The sequence below is a fragment of the Neofelis nebulosa genome, chromosome 6 (genome assembly GCF_028018385.1).
Source record: "Neofelis nebulosa isolate mNeoNeb1 chromosome 6, mNeoNeb1.pri, whole genome shotgun sequence".
In the NCBI taxonomy this organism is placed as follows: domain Eukaryota; kingdom Metazoa; phylum Chordata; class Mammalia; order Carnivora; family Felidae; genus Neofelis; species Neofelis nebulosa.
In genome coordinates, this window is record NC_080787.1 from 114,405,150 (window position 1) to 114,427,645 (window position 22,496).

The 22,496-nt window shown below is 35.9% G+C and overlaps 1 protein-coding gene across 1 annotated transcript in view; it reads left to right on the forward strand.

Annotated features, from left to right (window-relative positions):
* The window catches only part of CLVS2 (clavesin 2), a 73,754-nt gene extending 54,572 nt beyond the window's left edge, over window positions 1–19,182 (forward strand). The window contains exons 5-6 of the mRNA XM_058735135.1: window positions 4,151–4,371; window positions 9,431–19,182. Coding sequence (XP_058591118.1) covers window positions 4,151–4,371; window positions 9,431–9,518 — 309 coding nt within the window. The 3' untranslated portion in view covers window positions 9,519–19,182. The remainder of the gene's footprint in view (window positions 1–4,150; window positions 4,372–9,430) is intronic.
* Window positions 19,183–22,496: the final 3,314 nt, after the last annotated feature.

A 22,496-nucleotide genomic window follows, 5' to 3' on the forward strand; every position in this document is an offset into this window, starting at 1 on the left:
ACACTTCCTCAGATGTTATAAATCTATGCTGTGAAAAACTGGTAAAAGAAAACTTAAAGAATAATTGTGAATCTTTTGTCACAAAAAGGAAACACCCGATTTTCTATTTATTTATTTATTTATTTATTTATTTATTTATTTATTTTCATTAAATGAAATCTGACTTTGAGTCTCCAACATGCTGGACGGATAGGCATATGAACCCGAAGTGGTAGAAGGGTCCCTTCTTCCCAAAATCTCATTGATATCTGGAGTCTTTCATGCAGAACCAAACTTCCCATCCATCATGGCCACTTGACATCTTCATTGTTGAAGCCAGTACTAGTTCCTTGAATAAAGGTTTCCTTCTGCTCCCAAGTTATCTGTAATTAAGCTAGAAACCAATGGCTAGGCTTCAACTCTCATGCACCCTTCAGCTATTCTAGGGCTGTGGTCTTGCCACTCACCAAGAGATGACAGGATATAGCTTTCCCTACTGATGGGTGCAGATTTCCACCTGTTCCTCCATATGGTGGACTCTGCTATTCCTTGCTAATTCCCAAATGTATTTCACTTTCCTCCCTTCCACTCAGGTCACTTGCCATAATCTCTTTAATGGCATGGTTTAGGGAAATAAAATAGAAGCATTATTTAGGCTAATTCATAGAATTGTAAGGTACACTGAGGCTAGGGAGCCCACAAAGACAAGACTTCCTGAATGAAATGGTGGAAGAGAAAAATATAAGGAGAAAAAAAAAAGCAAAACTTTAATAAATCATGGCGCTATCAACAACTAGTTAAAACAAAGAAAAATCTAAAGCAAAAATTAAATAGTTGGATTATTGCAATGCATCCTTTTGCCCATCCCAAAGGTGCATTCACATTTAAGAGTTCTGGAATCTTCATATAGTATATATTTTTCAAGAAACCTTGGGTTTGGAGACATGACAGTATTTTATGAATTGTCAAAACAGTAAATGCACAGTAAAACTAAGTAAACTATATAATATGCTAGATGGTGAGAAATGATATAAAGAAACATGATGTGGGGAAAGTGGACAGAACTTTCCAGGTTGGGCAGGGTTATGATATTAAAAAGGCTCACCAGAGGAGGTCTTCCTGAAAGGAGACTTTCAAGAAAAGGCTTGCAGGAGATGGGAGAATAAGCCATAGGAATATCTAAAGGCAAAAATCCTCAGACAGAACATCCATTGCAAATGTCCTGGGACAAATGCATGCATGGTATGCTTTACCAGGAAGTAAAGGGATAGGTGTGTTCAAAGAAGAGGTTTATGGAGGACCTTACAGGATTTACTCCTTGAGAAAGGAGAAGCCAATGGGGAATTGTGAGTGGAATAACATCATCTGACATGGTCATTCTGGCCGCTGTGTTAAGAATACAGCACAGGTGGCCAGAGTTGCAGTGGGGAGAACAATTAGAAGGTTAGTGCAGTAATACAGTTTGAAGGATGATGATAACTTCATTTAGGGTTGTAGAGGTGGAGTTGGTCAGATGTTCAGATTCATGATATATTTTGAAGAAAGAACCGAAAGGATTTACTGACAACTTAGAGAGGAATTAAGGATGGGTTGAAGGTGTTAGCCTGCGAAATTAGAAGCAGTCATACCACTAACTGACATTGAAAACAGGGAGGAGCTGATTTTGAGAAGAAAGTTGTGAGTCAGTTTTGGACATATTAAGTTTGAGGTGCCCATCGAACTTTTAAGTGGAAATGTTAAGTAGAGAGTAGAAATAGTGATATAAAGTTCAAAGGAGAGGTCTGGATTTGATATATAAATGTTTCAGTGTATGGACAATATTTAGGTCCACTGGACTGAATGAGGTCACCGAGAAGTAAGTACACTTAGAGAAGAGAACAAATCCAAGAACTGAAGCCTGGAAGTCTGTGACATTAAGATGTTGGGATGATGAGGAATAATCAGCAAAAGAGACCGAAAAGAAGCATCTGTCAAAGTAGGAGAAAATTGTGAGATGCTGGGAATGTTTCAATGAGGAGAGTCATTTATATCCAGTGCTGTTGAGAGTTCAAGAAAAATAAAGGCTGAGAATCGGACACTGAATTTAGCAATGGGAAAGAGCCTGACAAGAACTATCTCCATGTTATCGTGGGAGGCAAAGCCTGTTTGGACCGGATTCAGGAAAAATGGGACTAGAGTATTTGGACAGTGAATATAAACAACTCCTTTGATGAGTTTTGTTATAAAGAGAAGGAGAGAAATAGAAGAATAACTGGAAGTAGAAATCTGGCCGTGAGAGGTTTTGTGTGTCTTTTTGAGAGGGAATGGAAAGAGAAGAGTTGGCAGGTTTTGTTCTCTAATGGGAAAGATCCACCAGACGGAGGAAGTGCGATGATGTGAGAGAGACTGGAAAGAACTGCTTGAGCAGTATAACTGAGTAGAGGAGAGAAGATGGATTCTAGTGCACAGGTGGAGAGGTTGGCCTTTGTAGAGTTTATCTTTCCATTGTACTAGAAGCGGAGGCACAGCATATGGACACAGATGCTGGTGGGTGGGTCTCATCTGGTTGCCCTATTTTTTCAGTGAAAGAGGAAGCAAGGCCAAAGCTGAAAATGATGTTGAGGGAGGAGGTAGCAGAATGTTAGCAAAGAGAGGGGAAGTAGTGTGCTAGGATTCCATTTACCTCCCTAAGGATTTATGATGATAACTCATGCGTGACTTGAAAGGAGGTTTGTTACGTGAAGAAACACATCTAATGAAATAAGATTGTATAACTAATAAAATAAGAGTTTCAGGTGCCAGAACTTAACTTACCACCGGCCTCAATTATTTTAATTTCTCCTAAGAAGAACCTAAGAGTGTGTGTGTGTGTATGTGTGTGGTGGGGGTAGGTAGGGGGACTGTTGTGCTCTGCAAAGAGGAGTGGAAGTGTGTGAAGTTTGCAATTGGCCTGATGTACTTGGCAGCAGATGGCATCTTCTCCCTCCGTTGGCCCCACATCAAGTATTTCAGGCAGCCATTTCCTCTGCCTATTTTGGCCAGTGACCCTCTCTCACCTGCTTTTACTGGTCCATAATCTGTTGAAATTACTTGTTGATTGATCATTCCCATCCCTATCATTTTGTTTGAATACTGTAGACTAGTTTTTCTTTGTTTTCCCATATATTTACTTTAGCGGACTTTAAAAATACAGACAGCGAAGATAAATATATTAGCCTGTTTGTTCATCATGAACCTGAAATATGAGTCACTTTTAAACTATAAGTGACTATTTCTAAGTTACTTATAAACTATAATCCTTAAACAAATGTTCTATAAATTATTTGAGATGACAACAATGCTTTTTCAGAGAAGACCAATCTATAGTTTTGAGATTGAAATGAAAGAAGAGGAAAGAGGTAGTAATTCATGGAGGAATAAATCTTGCATCTGTAGGTTGAATAATTTTCCAGTTAAAAAAAAAGCGAGATGTAGACAGTAATACCAACAATTAATGTATACATACATCTTTACATTTTCACTCCATTATTTTATTTTTATTTGAACAATAAATATAGAAACCACTAGTAGAGAAGATGCTGGCAACATTATAGAACTTAAGTCCTTTGGGATGTGAACCTTCACTCAACCTTTCATTATGATGATGCTAATCTACTTTTATTTACATTACACACTTTGCATTACAAAGCAGTAATTTAGTGGTTACAGTGTTCTTATTTTTATTGATGATAAAGAAAAAGCCAGAGTAGTAAGTAACAGCTTTTGGGCTTAATAACTTGGATGGGCTCTACAGTTGATGAGTCCCTTATGAGAATGGTCTATTTTAACAGCATTCATTATGCACACCATTAGCTCTGCACAACTAACATCAGGATGATGTACAGATCAATATGCACATTGGATTCTACTCATGACCTCAAACTATAAATTTTGGGTTCCAGCTCTTTAACCCAACCACCCTCTGACTTTCTAGAAACTACTAAAAATTCCTATGCCTCAGGATTTTTATATGAAATATTAGTATAACTATACCATCCCTGTCTGTTTTACGGAGTGGATGAAGGACTTAAATATTTTAACAGACATGGAAAACTCTTATTTTTGCTTTTCCTAGCCTCACTCCCTGCTCCTAGCCTTTGGATTGTATTTATTCTCCTGTGTGTGTTTCCCCTCACCCTTGTTGCATTTGTAGATATTTTTGCATGGTAACAACCTGAACAGTCTACACCAACTAATTCATCCTGAGATCCTGCCTTCTGAGTTTGGAGGAATGCTGCCCCCTTATGATATGGGAACATGGGCAAGAACACTGCTAGATCACGAGTACGATGATGACAGTGAATACAATGTGGACTCCTACAGTATGCCTGTAAAAGAGGTGGAAAAGGAACTCTCTCCCAAGTCCATGAAGAGGTATGCTGGAGGTGGCTGGGAAGTGGGCTGGAGCCAGTGTGAGGGTGCCCCCAGTTAACTCCAGGTTTTATACTTTTGGGGAATATATATTTGGTGGGATTTTAAATCCTTTTATGCCTCCATCATTAGATGTCTAAGAAAGTTAAGTCAAAGATAAAGTCATACAAGGTAATGCCAGCACAGTTTTGTTCCATATTCACAGAGACTCTAACAAGGCTCTTAACTGAATGAGCCACCCAGGTGCCCCTCAACCACTTGGTCTTAATCAACTCTACATCCTCCTCATTCTGGTCACTCCTTATCAGTCACTTCCTTTATTTTTTTGTCTGTCAAATCACTGATTTTATTTAATTCTGTTTCCTCTCCCCAAATTTAAGCTTCATGAAGACTTCAGTGGCTATGTCTGTCCTGTTCTCTGAATTGCCAGTGCCTGAAGTAGGGCCTGGCACAAAGAGAGGGTATTCACTGGGTACCAGTGGAGTGAATGAAGGAGTGCTCTGCTGTCAGTGGCCCCTTTTAGGTGCCATGTCCAGAATTGAATAGGTGACATCTGATGCTATCACTACTTGCATTTAGGTTCCAGAACCCTAGCTTTGCCCTCAGTGGCTTCCTTTGATTTCTGTTTTTGACTCTATTGCTGTGGTTCAGGCAGCGAAAGCACATTGCTGACTCATATTGAGCTCCCTAACACTAGAAGGCTCTTTACTTACAGATCCATATCCTCATAATTCTCTTTCTGTGTTTAGCTTTTTCCTCCAAGCAGACAATTTTAATTGATTAACACCATCTTGTTACATTTGGCTCAGTCTGTCCACCTTTTGAAGTCTTTTTGGATCTTGATTTTCTTCTCCAATTAATTAGGCCGTTCTGTCCTCTGACGACTTGGCTCACAGCACATTGACCTCCCAACCCTGAGTTTCTTGCTTCTGACATGGATTGATTAGAATTTCAGACATCCTTTGTTTGGGGTAGGTTTTGTATTATGTGAAGTTCTTAGGGTGCTATCTGAAAATTTGTGAAGAATGAGCCTAAGAAAGTTATTTCACTTGAGTCTCATCTTCTCTAAGTCAGGGAATGGCAGTTCCCTGTTAAGAATGGGAGAAAATTGTCTCCTCTTCTCCATTCCCCCCCCCCCCCAGTTTTATATTATCATTAGATTGAGAGGGGAAAAAAATCATTCCTTTGCCAAAGACTTGTAGATATTTCCTCCTTTGGGGGCATTTAGCTAGAGGTGTAGGAAGAAGACTTTCTGCCTCTGTGTCAATTTGTGGAGGAATACCATAGTCCATGAAAAGATACAAAGTTCAAAAGATTGTGGGTGTTTCAAAGTGGAGGAATGTCTTTTGCCTTATATCTCTAGTACCTAGGATAGTGCCCAGGGTAGGCACGTAACAGTTGAGTGAGTAGCAATATTAATATTGCCATGGTAATATGAGCTCTGATTTTATTGAATAATATTCCACATCTGTTGTTACTACATGTCAAACTCCATCTAATGCTTTGTATACGTTGACTTGTTTGCTTCTATAAATAACTAATAGGTTAGAACTATTCCTCTCTCATTGGTGAGGAGATCCAGATAAAGAGAAGATAAGTAACTCCCACATGCCACATAGACACAAAGTAGCACTGCTAATATTGGAAAACCAACAATCCAATTCCATCAGTCGTTTCCTTAACTGCTACCATTTGTGACCTGCCAAAGTTTGTGCTGGACTTTATGCATGCATTATTGAGTTTGATCCTTAGTACATCTGTATGATGTAGGTGTTGTATTCTCCCTCTCACAGTTAAGAGAACAAAATCTAGGAAGTTTAAATAGCCTTCTCATGGTCACAGAGCTAGCAAATAGCAGACCTGGAATTGGAATCCACTTCTGTCCAAAATCTGTCCTCTTAAACACAAAGGTATAACGCAACATTGTGGGTGCATAATAAATGAATAAATGACAACTGAGTGATTAAATTTAAGTTATTGGGTTTCATGCAAAAAAAAAAAAATAGAGGTTATTCATTGCAAAGATAGTAGAGGCTATGTGGAGAAGGTTCCCATATACTATGAGTTAATGATAAACAACTCCTTCTATTGTAGCTGAAACAGACACATTCACTTATGATCCCGCACAATTATGATCCTGCACAAATAGCCCTGTTGTGAGGTACCTGAGTGGCTCAGTTGGTTAAGCATCCAACTTCAGCTCAGGTCATGATCTCACGGTTTGTGAGTTCCAGCCCCACATCTGGCTCTCTGCTCTCAGTGCAGAGCCCACTTCAGATCCTGTGTCTCCCTCTTTCTCTGCCCCACCCCTGTTCATGCTCTTTCTCTCCGTCAAAAATAAATGAACTGAAAAAAAAATGCCCTGCTGTTTTTGTATAACACAGCAAAAAAAAATCTGGACTAAAATAATGGTACACTTGGGACAATTAAATACCAAAAAATCTTAATCAGAAATCGTTTCTGCCTGGCTTGTTTTGTTGAGGAATTGTTCTACATATGGAGCCAGCGTTCATCATCCAACAATTCTGATACTGGTAGTTCATGATAAAAGCAAACTAAGAATTTAATCCCAGGTTGAATAGTGCACTGTAATTTAAAATATTAAAATAACCATATTCTCTAATCACTCTTTAAAAATAGTCAAGGAACTTAAGGATTTAAAAGACTGTATGTGTGTGTGTGCACATGTGTGTGTATGATATATGTTTTCATAGAACCTTTTGGCAAATGCTTAAATTGTGCACTTTGTGCTGCCTGAAGAGCTTTGGCACGTACTTATTCAATATTAGGTTATGCTTCAACATTTATAGAATAAATCTAACTTTGTGAGAATTTTAAAATGGATTTTCTGTTAGGAATTTCTTTTTTTATAGGATAAATGGCTTTATCTTTATTACTCTTGCTTTTAAATGCTTAATACCAAACTTCTTTCAGTTATGGAAACTATTTATTGGGTAGAATTCAAGATATTAAGATCCTGTTGTGTAACAGACTGTGATACACATTGTGTTTACTGTAAGGAGAGAAACTGATCATGTCCCTGCTTATGGAATTTACTAGTAGTCACGTTAATACTTTAGTGCAGGGCATCAAATGAATTTTTTTTGTTTTAACATGGATTTTTCTTAGGAGACCATTTTTTTGTTTGTTTTTAGTTGAGTCCAAGTAAAACAGTGTTAAAGGTCTAATTCCTAAGTGTTTTGTGCCATTTTCCACTGTGTTAAAATGTTATTTTATTCATCAAATAAATTATTTTTCCTAAAATATGGGGCGCTTGGGTTGCTCAGTCGGTTAAATGTCTGACTTTGGCTCAGGTCATGATCTCTTGGTTCCTGAGTTCGAGCCCTGCATCGGACTGTGTGCTGACAGGTCAGAGCCTGGAACCTGGCTCGGATTCTGTGTCTCCCTCTCTCTCTCCGCCCCTCCCAGCTCATGCTCTGTCTCTCTTTCTCTCCAAAATAATAAACATTAAAAATTATTTTTCTGAAGATAAATTATTATTGCCTTTAAAAATGATACACAATCCCTTATTCCTTCTTTTCTTCCTCCTTCTTCTCTCCTTCCTCCTCCTTTATTTCCCCTTCTCCTCCCTGTCCCTCTCCCTCTTTTCCCTCCACTGTCTCTCTCTCACCCATCTGCTCATTCAACTTTAGTTGGTCTCCTTTCTGATATACACATGTATAACCTATTACTGAGATAAAATAGTGAAAATGACTTAGGAAATAAAACATTCCTATTTTAATGTCCTCCCCTTTCTTTGCACTCCCTCTTTAGAGATGAATTTAGGTTTATTTAAATAAAAGAGTCAATTAATCAGTTAATCCTATAATTATTTTTGCTTTGATAATTAGTTCCATTGCTGTTCTTTTTCATTAGCATGTGCAGTTGTATTTTAGCTTACAGTCTTTTTTTTTTGAGAGTTAATGAGGTCTGCTAAGAGGCATATTGCCACAGCAATAGCCAATTGGCTGGAATGCAGCAGCGGGGGGGGGGGGGGGAAATTCATTACTGAGGAGAATTTTAAAAGGGCAGCTGCTTCTTTAATGCCATAGCTATTAAGAATGCAGTTTCCTGCCATAACAGTAGTATGTTTCATTGACTTTTCCCCTGCCCAGTTTCAAGTTGTTTCCTAATGATGAATTGAGATATAATCCCTACCTACTGTCAAAGGCATGTATAAGGAGTTCAAATGATTGCTCTTATAATCACAAAGTGCTGCTGCCTCAACAAGAGGGATTTTTACTCTTTTAAAGCCTTAAATCGTTTCATGAAACTTTCCAGAGTAAGACTGATTTTATTCAGATGCTCTAGTGGGAAATTTAACAAAAGCTCACATTGAAATTTTGATTCCTTTTCTTTTCCTATTGTGGTCATCCAAAATAGAAAATGATGGTTAGGGATGCTTGGGTGGCTTGAATGTTTGAGCAATGGACTCTATTTCCACTCAGGTTCTGATCTTACGATTGGTGAGGTCTAGTGCTGCATGGGGCTCCACGCTGACAGCGCAAAGTCTGTCTTGGGACTCTCTCTCTGTCCCTCCACTGCTCTCACTCTCTCTTTCAAAATAAATAAATAAATAAACATTTAGAAAGGTGGTTAAAATGCACATTCGTGTTGAATTTGTTTCCAAGAGCTCTTTAAAACAGGAACCAAGGCTCCTATCACTTCTACATCATTTCTCATAACAATAGTTTCACTGTAATAATTTTCCACTTGGGGATGTGCTATTATCATCCATCTGTCCTACGCTATAAATTCTCACTCTCAAAGAAAAGACTCTTGATTGATTGGGAAGAGTAGAACTTAAGCCTATTATGGTACATTTAGAATTCTTTGCTGCTCATTATTTTATTTAGAGCTCAGAGGGGATTTTTTTCTCCCTCTGATGCAAAACCCATGGTAAGCATGTCTTTCTGTAAACGTGCAGCATTCTCAGTTCATAAAGCCTTTGATGTAGGGAAGATAATCCGCATCCATGAGAGCAGTAATAATGGAGAAAAGACAGAGAAGGGAACATGATTATTTGGTAATAACTCTCTGACATTGGCCTTATCATTTCCAGATCCCAGTCAGTAGTGGATCCTACAGTACTAAAACGCATGGATAAAAATGAAGAAGAAAACATGCAACCTTTGCTCTCTCTGGACTGATAAATTCTCTACACTCTCCATGGATTAGAAATGGAAGGTACTTGTTTTCAGCAACAGGGACAGCACTGTGGAAGAATGACCAGCTGGAAACTTATTTATTCATGTTAATGTAGCATAATATATAATAAGGCATTGGGCTTTCCCATTTGCCTGAACCATGGGTGCCCTGGTCTGGAGTTAAAGAAAAAAGTCAATAATTTATTCTGTAAGTGCCAAGTTCTTTGTAAATATAATGTAATCTTCATGTCAAGTTTGTAAACTTTGGTAGTAACTTAAATTGGAAAAGATTGGCTCATGAGACCATACCAGTGATATGAATTATAACAAAAACCAGAAAAGACACATACGCAATGGAAGCTAATTAAATGTAGCCCTGTTTCCTATGAAGCCATATTTCAGCTATCATAGTGATTGTTTCATTGTTTTTATCTGAAATTGTCATATTCCAATGTACTTTTAATGGACACAGGTAACTAGATGATTCTAGGAAATTAGTATGATAAGTGTATTTCCTGTCTAGTGATTTTCATTTCACACAAAATGTGTCTTAGTGACTATCACTGGCCTTGAATTTTGGAGACAAGGAATGGCAGAGGAGCTGGTAAACTAAACACTTGAACTCTTCCATGTTGTTTAATTCCTGGAGTCTTGTGAAAAGATATGTTCCCCATATTAAGATGTCGAATTCTGAAAGAGTGGATTTTTTTTAAACTGCTGTCTTCACAATGTGTCTTTTATTTAAGACCCCATTGTATCATTTCTCAGCCTTTTGGCTAAGATCAAATGTAGTATTTAAGACCCCATTGTATCCCTGTCTAATGTACTTTAAGAACATTTCCCCCCACAAAACTCTTTGACCAAGAGAAAGAGAACTCATATGTGGATAGTGTTTTGACAGCTAATTTTGGGCATAAAAGTTGCCATGTACGAATAAGGGGCTAATTTCTAATTCTTGTGCACTGGTTGGAAACATAAACATATATATTCACATGCACATATATATTTTTATTGAGCTCTAATAAATTCTTGATGTGACAGGCTTATAAAATAAATCATAAATATTCAATGGTCTTAGAGATGTTATAAATGATTATGTGAGATACTAACTCTGGAAAACTACTTCTGCTAAAGTTAATGAAAATGATGTTTAGTGAAATAGACTTTCAGTGAACCTGTTTAAGGGAATTCCAGTTTAATTTGTAATGCAATCTTGAATCTGTGCCATTTTAGTGAAAAAAAAATTTCCTTTAAAAAACAACAGGTCTCAACGTAACATAGGTTTTAGGTGACCAAGAGTAATACAATTTTTCTCAAAAATCCAAGTAATTATCTTAATGACTCTGTAAGTACAGATTTTCTTTTCAGAAAAGACTGAAGGAACATATTGCATCCATAAGACATAATGAAAGCTTCTGAGGGCATCTGAAATAGCATATTATAATTCAAATCTAGATGTGGAATCCTTATGTTATTTAGTTTTTATTTCATAGAAATTGTACAATTATAGCACATTTTTAAAATCTTACTTTAAATTTCAAATCCCAGTGTGAAAAAGCAAGATTTTTACCACCTCTTCAGAGTGACAATTTTTGAGATCGAAAATTTACCACTAAAATATTCTTTTGAAAGAAACATATCTCAAGGAGCTCTTGGAAACCAACAGAAATAAAGGCATGTAGCAGCTTTTATATATTTTTGGCCAAAAGCTTCAAAAATTCCAGTGACAATTCTATAGCCAAAAGGCTTAAAATCAAGATCAGGACACCAATCTGCAGTCTCACTGATGGCCTATCTAACATTTGTAAAAATACATAATCTATACATAAATAATATGATTGAAATACACCTTAGAAATGCCAACCTCAAGGAAGTGCAGAAGAATAACAACTGTCAGGTACTCTGCCCTGCCCATAAATATGATAGAGATTAGAATGACCTGGGGATAAAAAGCCACAGCAACTCTTATCTTTGTTAGAACCCTACCCATGAGATTCTTACGTTTTTGCCTACCTGATGTACATTTTATAGTCTTGGACTTCATATACTACAGAAGCAAGTGTTAGGCAATAGGATGCATTAGGATAAAAGAGAAACAAAGTACAGAAGGATTGTCAACTTTTCAGTCTCATGTGTTTCTCTTGAAATACACTATTTATTGGCATTTTTTAGGATTCTACCGGCTTCAGATGTCAACCAGTATAGCCAGCTTCTTTCCCCTCTCAGAAGGCTAGTGTCATATATAAAAATAACCAGAAAGGCATATTTTATGTGTATACATACCTATCTAAGTATGATTCCCACTATCTCCCTTGCCCAACATCTGGAAACTTCATTTCCCATTGCTGTGTGTCTGTTCTTCTTCAAATGAGCAATTCAGAGTTGGCTGCATTGTGTAAAATATTTTTAAATGAATGAAAAAATTACAACAATGATGCCTTTTGAAATTGCTTTATCTAGTTCAATCTGTGAGTAGACTCGTTTTCCAGGAATGTTTTTGGAGCTGCTTGGTCAAGGGATATTTGGTCAACTCTATAAATTTTCCCTTCAGCACCAGCTAACTTGCACCATTTAGGGATGCTTTTCCCTGATGCGATATTCTGTGTTATATCTATTGTCACATAACTTCGTAAATAAGCACCCCCATATTCTTTCAATTTAATTGTGATAGTCCTCTCTCTCTCTCTCTGTCTCGCTCTCTCTCTCTGTCTCACACACACCCACATACATACACACAACACACACACACACACACACACACACACACACACAGCTGTTTGCCCTCATGGATTTGCCTATTTTGAGATCTATGCTTTACTTTTGTAGCCGTCGTTATTGAAAATAGTAGACCTCAAAGAATTACCACATTTCATTTGGAATAGGCCAGTTGTTCATACTTCTCTCACCCTGCCTGTTCTGCCAGCTAGTTCTTATATCCTTTCTTCCTCCCATTGTTTCAGGGGCGGCTGCTTCCAAAGCTAGTTTAAAAATAAATAACTTTCATTTTATTGTCAGTGATATTTATACACATTTTTGCCTGATATTTTTAAAGGAAGAGATTATCGTGAAAATACACTCTAAGAAATATGAAGAAGTGCCTCTTTAAAAATGAGATAAAGCAGTGATACTAGAATATGGATTCTATTTATATTCTCTTTGGAAAAGTAAATACATGCATCTATGTCATAAGGGTGAAATATAAATGTCATTTGAAGAAAGATATCGAGGCCTTGCTTTGAACATTCCCATAGAGTATAAGTCTTTATTGTGTAAGTTCAATACTGTAACTTGAACACGTTATTGACAAGTCTGGCATTATGCTAAAACAATATACAAGTATTTGTTCAAGGAAGTTTTTGAAGTGGGCATGCATGATTTCTTTTATTTTGGTAATAGTTTGCTTAGTGTAGGCAGACATTGCTTGAGTCTTTTCACAGAAAAATGCTTGTTTATTTTACCATACTGAAATTCATACATTCATAAGCAGGAAAGCCAAGCAGCTAGGTTCTCTCTAATATTGTTAACTAGGTCACATTGTTAAAGTAAACATTTGAAGTTTCTGTACTATTCCCGAGGGAGCAGAGGTCCCTCTAATGCATCAAGAAAATGGAGCATTGTTTTAGACCTCGGGGAACATGTTTATCACTCACAAAAAGAAACCCTTAGAGCCATGGCAGAGTGTATCTTCAGAAACAGATTTCCTTTCCTTCTACAAACAACCTAAAGGTTTATGGATGTGTCTGTGACCCCTTAGAGAAATTATATGAAGACAACCTGCTGAGAAGCTATGTATTCTGTGGTTGTATCTAAATGTCTAACTGATCTGGTTAGTTAATAACTTTTTTGATTCTTATTTTGTGTGTATTTATTAATGATTACTTGAAAAGCTACCATCAGCCATCAGGACATTTTAGAGTGATTTTCAACACACAAAATAAAAGGAGCAAAGGTCTGGCATGATATTTGAACTTTCAGATATAGTATTTACATTTTTACATCAATAAGCTCATAGGCATATATTCCTTTTTAAGTATGCTATATAGATATATAGCCTAAAAAATAGTGGTGCATTTTAAATTTATGATACCATTAGATCATTTAAGAATCAGCAAGTTACATAAAATGTATTGGCACAAAAGTACAAGATTGGCTAAATATCCAGGATGTGTAATTATCTTCAGTAGTAAAAAGGATTTGTTTTTTTGTGTTCATTTTAGTTGAAAGAAAACTGATTTCAATGTGCAATTGGAATTATTTAACACTATTTGCTAGTTGAAAGGGGGCAAATAAGTAAGACTACAAAAGGAGACTTGACTTTGAAACATTATTGTATCTTGATCTTAGTGGCTTAAAGAATGTAAGTTTTCACAAGTTCAAGTTTTTATTTTGTAAACATCCATAGGTTAACCCCACACATGGAGATACTATTATGGAGTCTATTCTGTGATAAGTGTGGGAATTTATTCCTTTGCATTGTGGGAAAAAATATAAAGTAGCAATTCTGTGGATTGAAACAGCCAAATTTTACTGTTTTTCAAAGGTGGAGGGTGCAAATGATACTTTTTAAATTAAGAAAAAAACCAAATATGCATAGATTTAAATACAATGAATGCACTTTTCTAGTAGATAGTGGACATGTTACAATTCAGAAGGTGTTGGTCAGTATTTGGCTTAGTTTCAAGTTTCAATGCAAATATTTGTATCTTTAATGATATCAATTCATTTATTCTGTCAAAATTATTTTTGTGGTGAATGAGAGAGACCTCAGTGAAAATTGAAATAAATGTTAATAGAACTTTCAAGAGTTCATCAATCCCCAACTATTTTGAAAAATTGCAATGGACTATAAATGGTTTACATATAATAGAGTTTCAAGCATTGTCTTATTTCTAATCTAGTTTTCAGCTTTCAGACTTATTTAGAAGATAAATAAAATTTCAAAACCACATACTTTTTTTCCCCAAACTGTCCAGAAAGAAAACAAAACAAGATGTCTAAGAGGTAATTTATAAAAGTCCTACATAAGAATACAAGCACACTGTTTACTATTTGGTTTAAATACCTATGACCTTTTGAGGGAGTGATTTATTCCAATACAACATTATAAATGGTATAATACAATTTTTGAATAAATACATTTCTGCTTTAAAAAATAATTTTGCATATGGTGAATGTTGAATTTGGTAGTATTGGATCTGTTGCACCTGTGAAATGTAAATTTCTAAAATATCATCTAAAAATGGACAATAACTTTCTTTTTAGAGAAATTTTAGTTAGCTGTTTAGGTTAGGATATCTGAGATCTTCTGACATTTACATGATTGGAGCTTAAAGGAGAAAACATATTTCATTTAATCAAAACGTCATTTTTAGTATTCTGTAAGTTTTAGACAAGATTTCAAAGGATAGTTTGAATGAAGAAGTGAATTAACTTTTAAGTTGCATATAGCAATGCGGATGACCATTAAATAGCTGATATTTTCACTTTTGACGTAAAGTTATGAGATTAGACATACATTCAAAATTATAAAGAAGCATTGATTTAAATAAATTCTATTAAACATAACTCCATTTCAAACTATAAAATAAAACTATTCAGCCTGACTTGGAAAAAATGCTTAATAAATACACATTTGTGTCTTCTGTGAGTTTCCCTCATTTAACTTACCTATAGATGAAAAGTTGAGGGAAAGAGACATTTAGCTAGAACCCTCTGTAATAGACTTTATGACTTTCTCTGGCTCAGATGCAGATGATTTTCCTGTACACAGCTTTTGAGATTATTAAGGATCATTATTGCTGCCTCTTTGTAAAGCCATGTCAGGAAGGGGCCATGTTTCTAGCAGCAACTGAAGAAGCATCACAAGTGGGAATGAATTCAGGACAACCAAAGAATGCAAGAAAAACCAGAGATATGGAATTCTTTCCGCACTAAAAAGTACATTAAAGTGTATTAAAGTGTACATACAGAAAACGTTTCCAAAATGTCAAGGGTTTCTGATATCAAGGCTTAAATACTTGGCCAATAAAAGAGTCCATGGGGACATGATGGTCAAGGCTCTGATGTGTAGTCTGTCTTTACGCAGCAACAACATCAAAAACCCTTGTCTCTGAATATCACTTCTCTCTAAAAATAAAAATGAGTATGCTCTCTTCTGCCCCCTTTTTTTTCTAACTGGAATCATAAAAGTATCAGAAACCATAAACACTTTGCTATGTTTTAAGAAAAAATGTGCCATTATACACATAAAAACATAAATCAGTCAGTTGTATAGGATTGGGTATTTGCCTACTGATTTGTAAATGCTTAAGTAAATGTTTTTCAAAAATATATAAGATTTTCATGATAGAAAATTATGAAATGTTTTTTGGATCTTCGATCCACAGAGAAGACCAGTAATATTCTTTCTTTTGAATTAATTTATCTAAACGTTTTTATTTGGATGTCTAATGTACATGTCACGTTTAACATTTACAAAAAAACAAACTTCTCTTCTCTCACTCTGAGCCTGCTTCCCCTTTGGCTTTCCCACCTCCCCAAGTGTCAACTCAACCTTCTGGGTTCCAGGACTCAAAACTTTCCAATCATCCTCTCTTCCCTGTCTCTGTCTCGAAATCACACCCAATCAGCTCACTAACACTGTGGGCTCTCCTTCAAAATGTAATATCCATGCTGACCACTTCTCTAACCAGGACATCACTACCCTGTCCCAAGACTTCAACATTTTCCACCTGGAATATTTTAATCTGAAAACTGGTCTCTTTGCTTCTGCCCTTGGCGCCTAGAGTGGATTTATAACACATTAGCGAGAGTGAGCTCAGATCATTTCACTTTCTCAAAACCCGCAAGACTAAAAACCAATGTCCTTATGATGGAGAATGAGGAGAGTTGGTAAGAAGTTTGTAAGCACCAGAAGACCAGAATAGCAGATTTTCTGGTTGGGTTGCATCTTGTCACCTGTGTAATGCAAAAGTAATTGTTAAATACTTTAATTTCTTGCTTCTAAAGTTCTACGCAATATACCCTCTCACCCATGACTTTGGCTTTTCTAGAGATTTCTTAAGAATATTTCTTCTACTCTTTATACTCTGGCCATTGTCATCCTTGCTGTGCCAAGACTTTGCTAAGCATTCCTCCAGCTCAGAACCTTTGCCCTTCTGTTCTTTCTGCCTCTCCCCCAACTCCCCAAAATCCATGTGGCTTATCCCCTCATTTCCTTCATCTTTGCTCAAAAGTCACCTTCTTAGAACTCTCTAAATTTCCCTATTTAAGATTATATGGCCCTATGGTTCTTCATACTTCCTTTTTCTGGTCTATTGCTTCCCCATAGCTTTATCACCTTCTAATACATCAAATGGCTTATTTATTTTGTTTATTTTACATCTTTTTCTAACAGAATATGAACTCCACACAAGCAGGGGTTTTTGCCTGTCCTTTCATTACTGGTGCCTTGAATAGTGCCTGGACTTAGCAGCAAATCCAAAAAGACTGCATGAAGATCTTAATTTGTTTCAGCATGCTATGTTATGCTTTTAAGGAGAGTTTTTTTTCTATTTATTTATTTATTTATTTATTTATTTATTTATTTATTTTTGAGAGAGAGAGAGACAGAGAGAGAATTTCAAGCAGGTTCCATGCCAATTCAGGGCTCGAACTCACGAACCATGAGATCATGACCTGAGCTGAAATCATGAGTTGGGCACTTAACCAACTGAGCCATCCACGCACCCGAAGGAAAAGTTTTTTTTTTTTCTTAATAAGAAACCTCTTTTTGTTATTCATCTTCAAAGGGGGAATTTTTCCCTCTCTGATGATGATGGAAACATGAACCAATAATTAAATTCCCCTCTCCCTCAGATCTGGTCTCTACCCCAGAACTTCAGTTTTACATGACTGTTTGAGCTTTGTCTTTGGAAGTTACTCTAAGATCATTTGATTCTTGACCTATAATATGCATAGCTTACACTCAGTTTTGGAAAGACTACAAGATAGCTCAGATGAAAAGTCATTTTGAGGTCAAAACCATAGTAAATTGTTCTTTGTTGATTATCTTAGTTCCAATTTAAAATTTGCAAGTTAAAAGATCATAACTCTTCCAATATTGGAAACTAGATTAAGAGAAAACACCAAGATAGTTAGTTTAACTGGAAAGGAGAAAGAGGAGAAGAGAAGGGGGAAAAGAAATTATGATCACTCCTTCTCTGAAACAATTACAAGATAAATGAAGTTTTATGGTGTTTCTAAATAATCTTTTCATGATCTTAGAAATAGGTATTATAACTATTTAGTCTGGCAACACTTTAACAGAAGTCATATCAGTCGGGTTTTATATTTGATACCTTTTGTATATTTTTTAATTTGGAAATTTTAGTTCTGACACCACATGACAGGAATTGTTCATATATTCTAACTGGTTTACTCCCTTCTCCTCTGTACAATTGCAGCTATCATTTTCTGAAATTCATAATCACATTTGTTACCCCTAACTATCCCCAAACTTTGTATCCCTACAATTTGGACTGACTTCGGCATAATCTAGTAACTAAATATCTTCAATACTGGTTCTTGGTGTGATAGGTTTCTGATTTTTATCCTTTGCAGTTTATCTTCTCTTTCTCACCAAACCTATGTTATTCCCTTTACTCCACTGCACTGTGTGCCTTTCTCTACATTGTAATAATTCAAGCCTCCAGTTTTACAATCTGCTACCAGGTCTTCTCTTAACAAGACACTGAGAATAAGTATGGTGTTGAATGTGAAATTGAAGAAGGAACTATAATGTGAAAAATGAGAATAGATGTTTGAAAATGTTTCGGAAGACAACCAGTCTTTCAGTGGCTTTGTAATAGGCATGATGTAGCATATAGGTAATCAGTGTAGATCATATTTCTTGCTGATTACCCAAATATATGACAGGGTTAATGAGGAATGTGGAAAACCTTCTATAGAGAAGAGACTAAATGGCCTGTGCTTGGGAAAAGGCAGAATTCTCTTGTGTGAATTCTCTGGACAGTGGGAGGTATTTGCCTCTGTGACATCCTTTTTTGCCAGTTTCCAAGAATGTGTTTAGCATTACATCAGAAATAAAGGGTTCAAGTTCAAGTATACACAGTGTGTGGAAGATGCTGTTGTTCATATCATCTTATACTGAATTTTGTTGTTTTTTTAATGTGTCATTTTTATGATTGAATCCTAGGAATATATTGATTGGTAAATTTTATTAATTCTATCTGCTTTCAAATGGATTTAGAAATTTTACAGTTCCTCTATTATATTCTTAAAACCATAGTATTAATGTTTCACTTCATGTCAAGGTTATTTCATGTCCCTTTGGATCTCTGAAGATGAATGAAGTTCTGCTAAATAAAATGTCACTAAATGAAATTTCAGATTCAGAAATGTGAATGTGTATATATTTCTTTCAATCTTTTTATCATAAACTAAACTCCTGTAAATTTAGAAAACCTATCATATTAAATAGCTATGAATAAATTTGTTATTAAAATATGGAGATATGGCATTGATGTTAGCATATGGGAACATATAATGCTTTCAAATGGATTTTAAACATGTGTGGGCATATTTTAATGTTATTTTGAATTTATTGTTGACTCGATCCAATATCTTTGATAAAATTTGATATAAACTCCAAATCACTGTAAAGTCACATCTTGATTTCTAGAATGATGGAATGGAGATACAAACCAGCATGAGTTATAAAGTCCAGCCCCGAAGCAGTGGAGTGGGTTGAATGATGATTTCAGTTTATTTAATTTTAACATTAACAGATGTTTATTGAGTGTTTGCTCTGCCCCAGACACTGTTCTAAGTTCCAGGGACATGGCAGTGAAACAAAGCTCCTGCCCTTCTGGAAAGTGTGTTCAGATAGTGTGTTAAGCGTGATGAACACACCTAATTTAATTTGTGTGACCTCTGGGTAATGAGGTAACCTATTTCCTCGTCTGTGAAATGGGGCAATTATTGTTTCAACAATATGAGCTAATTTTTTAAACAAAATTTTGATGTTTATTTATTTCTGAGAGAGAGCGAGAGAGAGTGCATGCGAGAGGGAGAATGAATGGGGGAGGGGCAGAGAGAGAGAGGGAGACAGAGAATCCGAAGCAGGCTCCAGGCTCTGAGCTGTCAGCACAGAATCAGGAGCTAATTTTTGATAACCTGGCCCCTTCCTTTTCATGGAAAAATGCAGTATCATCTTCTCATATCCATGCTGTTTTGGGGAAGACTATTACGGTTTTTGGTTCCTTCCTTTCTGCTCTGCACTGGTAGTAGTTCAAGGCTGTCGACACTCAGGGGTATAGCATCTCACAATCTGCCTCTCGGGGTGACCCAGAGGTGTCAGCTCTTGCCCAGTTTTGCCCCTTTTCAGGCAATTTCCTACTGCTTTAACTCATTATAACTGAAAAATGAACACTGATTTTCATCAGAACACAAAGAGGAACCAAAGATAAACAAATTCCGATAGACTGTTCAATTTAATCTTTCCATTTAATCTGAACCACAAAGCCATTATTTTCCTGGACATGTTTGGATGTATTCTATGTCCCACTGTTAGGGGAAACTCTGACCATTGTAGCTCCAGAGGCGCTAATGTAGGTAGCATTAAAAGGATTATTTCCTGCTTGGTATGTGAAACGAGAATCTTTGCCTTTATAAAGTGGTCGTATTATAAAATACCTTAAAAACTCACCATGTGCAAGTCTCAAAATAAGGGTATCAGGAATATTGATTATAACTTAGCTAGAAGGAGCTGTAAATAAATAAAAGTTTCCCTTTTTGAAATATAGGAAAAAAAAACCCAAAAATTGACTTTCATCTTAAGGAAATGGAGCTTCTCTATTTTCATTCGTATAGAAAATCACTAAAGGTGAGCGCTTGTGTTAGGGCAGGCTGATTCTATGTTAATCAATAAACAGAAAAATTGAGTTATTTCACATACTGACTTTTATAAAGAGATACTTAAGAACATCAGCAGTTGACTCATTGCATTTATGAAGGAAAAAAACATAATTTAGTATGGTCATAATAAAGCATCTTGTTTCTAGAAGCAGGAAGTTATGGACACCATTCAGATTGCCTACTTTTGTGAACTTATTTGTTTATGAAGTCTCTATAAATTTATTTCCCTCATTGATTATATATACTGGGGATTTTAGCCAGTCTCAGAAAAAAATAGTGATTTTTACACAACTTTATTACTAAAGGGTGATTGAAAACATTTTTCTATAGAAAAGAATTTCAAATCTTATTTTGCCACAACTGCTCTTATGTCATTTAATGGGCATTGTAAGCATGTTTTAACAATCTATTCTCGAGAGTAGTAAAAGAAACTATGTATAATTCAAGACTTAAAAAAAACTAAAGATATATAAGTATACATAATTTTAATTGGAATAATTATGAGAATATTTACCAATTACAAATATATTTGATTAATGGAGACCGACAGATTATTATGAACACTTCAGTAAAAAAGGAAAAGAAGTTTATTATTATCCCTCAGCTATGGCACCCTCACCTCAACCAAAAACTACCTCTGTTCTTGCATTCTCTGAAAATAATAGATGCCACTACTCGAAGATCCTTTAGAGATTAATCCAAGCTGCCAATTTTATTAGCATATTAACGGAGGCCTATAAATACTCTGTCTTGCTGGAAGTCATACGACAAATTAAGGGTAGAACCAAGACTCAACCATTCCAGTGATATTGTTGTTCCTTTTAATAACTTTCCCTTGTTCCCCTAACCCTTTTTCTATGTAACTCTGTTCTGCCTGCATAATGAACCTGTTTCATTTTCTCCATACTGTTTACTGTGCTTGGAATTCTCCACTGGCATTACATTCGGTAAACATCTACTCATGCAAAGAGGGCAGGACTCAGGGATTTTCAAATCAGAGGCGGATGATTGGACATATCCATTATTCCCAACCATTCAGGATCTTAGCAATCAATAGCTTCAGGATGAGCCCAGTCCTAAAGGAAGATGAAACTTTATCAGGCTTATCTCTAAAAGAAATAGTCATTCAACAAAGCCAACTACTGTGTTTAGAAGCATGTGTTCCTTGATTTCAAGAAGAAAATGGGATCGGGAACATCTCAACACAGGTGCTCCACTTAGCTCTTGAGCACCTTCTTTATATTTGTTGGTAAGTTAGGGCAGGTGGGACAGGATGTTACTACCATGATGCCTGTCAAGCAACCATGCAGATGTATAGGAGAGCTGAGGTACTGTTTGGGAGCTTCCCATGAGTTTATTCAGGTGTTTTCCCTGCTGTATTGATTTATGATGGGCAGTTCTCATAGGATATCCTACAGGAATTTTGTGGAATGGACTTTTGAACAGATTAGATTTTCTGAAATCTTAAAAAAAATGCAGAGAAATGCGGGTCTTAATAAATTGGCTAATCTAAACATAAAAAATCTTTAGTTCAGTTCACTAAAAGGGAGTAAAAAATGCTCTGCATCAGATTTTACTTGAGATTGTTTTAGCATTGCTATTGCTGACTTTGGAAGACAGTGGCTTTGGAATCACTTGGCACAATCAATTTATGCGACTTTTTAACTGCTTTTTTATGGCTTTTAAAATACTGTGTGAAGACCTTGTATTAGACGCATACCGAAAATATAAATAATACACAGAGTCGTGCTCTCTTAAAATAATGCATTTTTTAAAATGTACTTATGATACTATTATATTCTAAATGGACAGTGATCTACCTTAGATATGATTTCTCTTCAGGAAAGGAACTGCATAGCTCCATACATCACATCATATATTATGATAAATTTCAAATATATTAAAAATTTCAAATTAAAAAAAGGGAACCACAGAAGTATTGGTAGAAAGCATGAAAGAATGCCTTTATAATCTTAGAATAGAGGCCTTATACTATGATTTAAATTCCAAAAAGTTTTAAAAAAGGGTACATTTGACTAAATTAAAAAATGAAATTCAACAATT